General features: G+C 33.3%; 1 protein-coding gene across 1 annotated transcript in view; it reads right to left on the bottom strand.

Annotated features, from left to right (window-relative positions):
* LOC109858913 (alkaline ceramidase) overlaps positions 1-812 on the bottom strand; it is a 3,888-nt gene extending 3,076 nt beyond the window's left edge. The window contains exon 1 of the mRNA XM_020436621.1: positions 215-812. Coding sequence (XP_020292210.1) covers positions 215-307 — 93 coding nt within the window. The 5' untranslated portion in view covers positions 308-812. The remainder of the gene's footprint in view (positions 1-214) is intronic.
* Positions 813-1,516: the final 704 nt, after the last annotated feature.

The following is a 1,516-nucleotide window of genomic DNA, read 5'->3' as shown; positions in this document are numbered from 1 at the left end:
AATTCTTACTCAAACTTGTAGTTCAATATTTTTTTTTTAAAAAAAAAAAAAAGATTTGATAAAAAAAAAAAAAAAAAAAAAAAAAAAAAAAAAAAAAAAACCGTCCACCTTCACCCAAGATCTTAGGCTCGTTGGTTTTTTTCACGTTGATTTAATTGTTCTAAAAGTTGCGTAAACAAAGAAGCAACTTAAAACACGTATATATGACACAAACCGTGTTCACAAATTCGGCGATGCTAGGCGAGATGTTGTAGTTGCCCTCGCACCAGTCCACCGGCGAGCTGCCAGCTTCAAAGGGTTTCCACATGTTCGAATGTGTTTTTAATTATCTTCTTCGTATTCTTCTTTTCAAAATACTCAATATATATAAGAGCTGTGTTAAAATCTCTCAAGAGATTCCGCAGCAGTAGTCATCGCTCATCTCACGAACACGAAACAGACACTCCGTTGAGAAGATATATATATACGTACGTACACGAAAAAAAAAACACGTAAAAATCGTTTGTTCGATCCGATCTCTTCTCGAATTTTCCGAACGTGATTGTCTTTTGGAACGATCGGCGATCCCAAACTAAATACTGGTCCTATTTCCGCAACAACGGAGAGAGGGAGAGACAAAGCTCGTGTGCGTTTGTCACATTACGATTGTGTCAACAGATTTGGAAAGAAAGATCGTGACTCGTTGCGCGAGTCGTTTGTTCGATGCACAATCGAAAACGAAAACAACAAAGGCGATGACGAACCTTCTTGTATGCGTGCGCAGTAGCGTCGCACATGTTGCGAAGTTAGTGAACTGTCACGCGCGTACAACACCAGGGTCTTCAAAAGCCCCTTGGCACAATGGAAGGCGAATAGCGATGGCGATAGAAATAACACAGTTTTTTTTCAGACACAGAATTTCCAACTCGTCGGAAATTTTTGTCTAGCTATTGCTTGGTTCTGATTTTCTGATCCGCATTGATACACGTGTATTTTTTGGTTGACGTTAGATTCCGCTGTTCTCTCCTACCGTTATTTATAAATATAAACTCTTTACAACTGATATCCCGAGAAAAAATGGATTAAATCTAAATGGATATCTAATTTAAATCTAACGAGATAAGAAAAATGGAAAAATAGATCTAATTAGATCCAAATTAAATCTAAATGGATATATAAAGTAGATCTAAATAAATACAAGCAGAGATCTATTAAATTTACACCCCTTTATATATTATTAAATCTACTTTAGATCTACTCAGATCTATACTATAATTAAAACTAAAAATGGATTAGATCTAACTTAAATTTAACGAGATAAAAAAAATGGAAAAATAAATCTAATTAGATCCAAATTAAATCTAAATGGATATAAAGTAGATCTAAATAAATATAAGCAGATCTATTAAATTTACACCCCTTTATATATTATTAAATCTACTCTTTAGATCTACTCAGATCTACTATAATTAAAACTAAAAATGGATTAGATCTAATTTAAATCTAACGAGATAAAAAAAATAGAAAAATAGATCTA

The sequence above is a fragment of the Pseudomyrmex gracilis genome, unplaced genomic scaffold (assembly GCF_002006095.1).
Source record: "Pseudomyrmex gracilis isolate BER0280 unplaced genomic scaffold, ASM200609v1 scaffold_230, whole genome shotgun sequence".
NCBI lineage: Eukaryota > Metazoa > Arthropoda > Insecta > Hymenoptera > Formicidae > Pseudomyrmex > Pseudomyrmex gracilis.
This window is presented reverse-complemented; position numbering and strand designations above follow the sequence as displayed.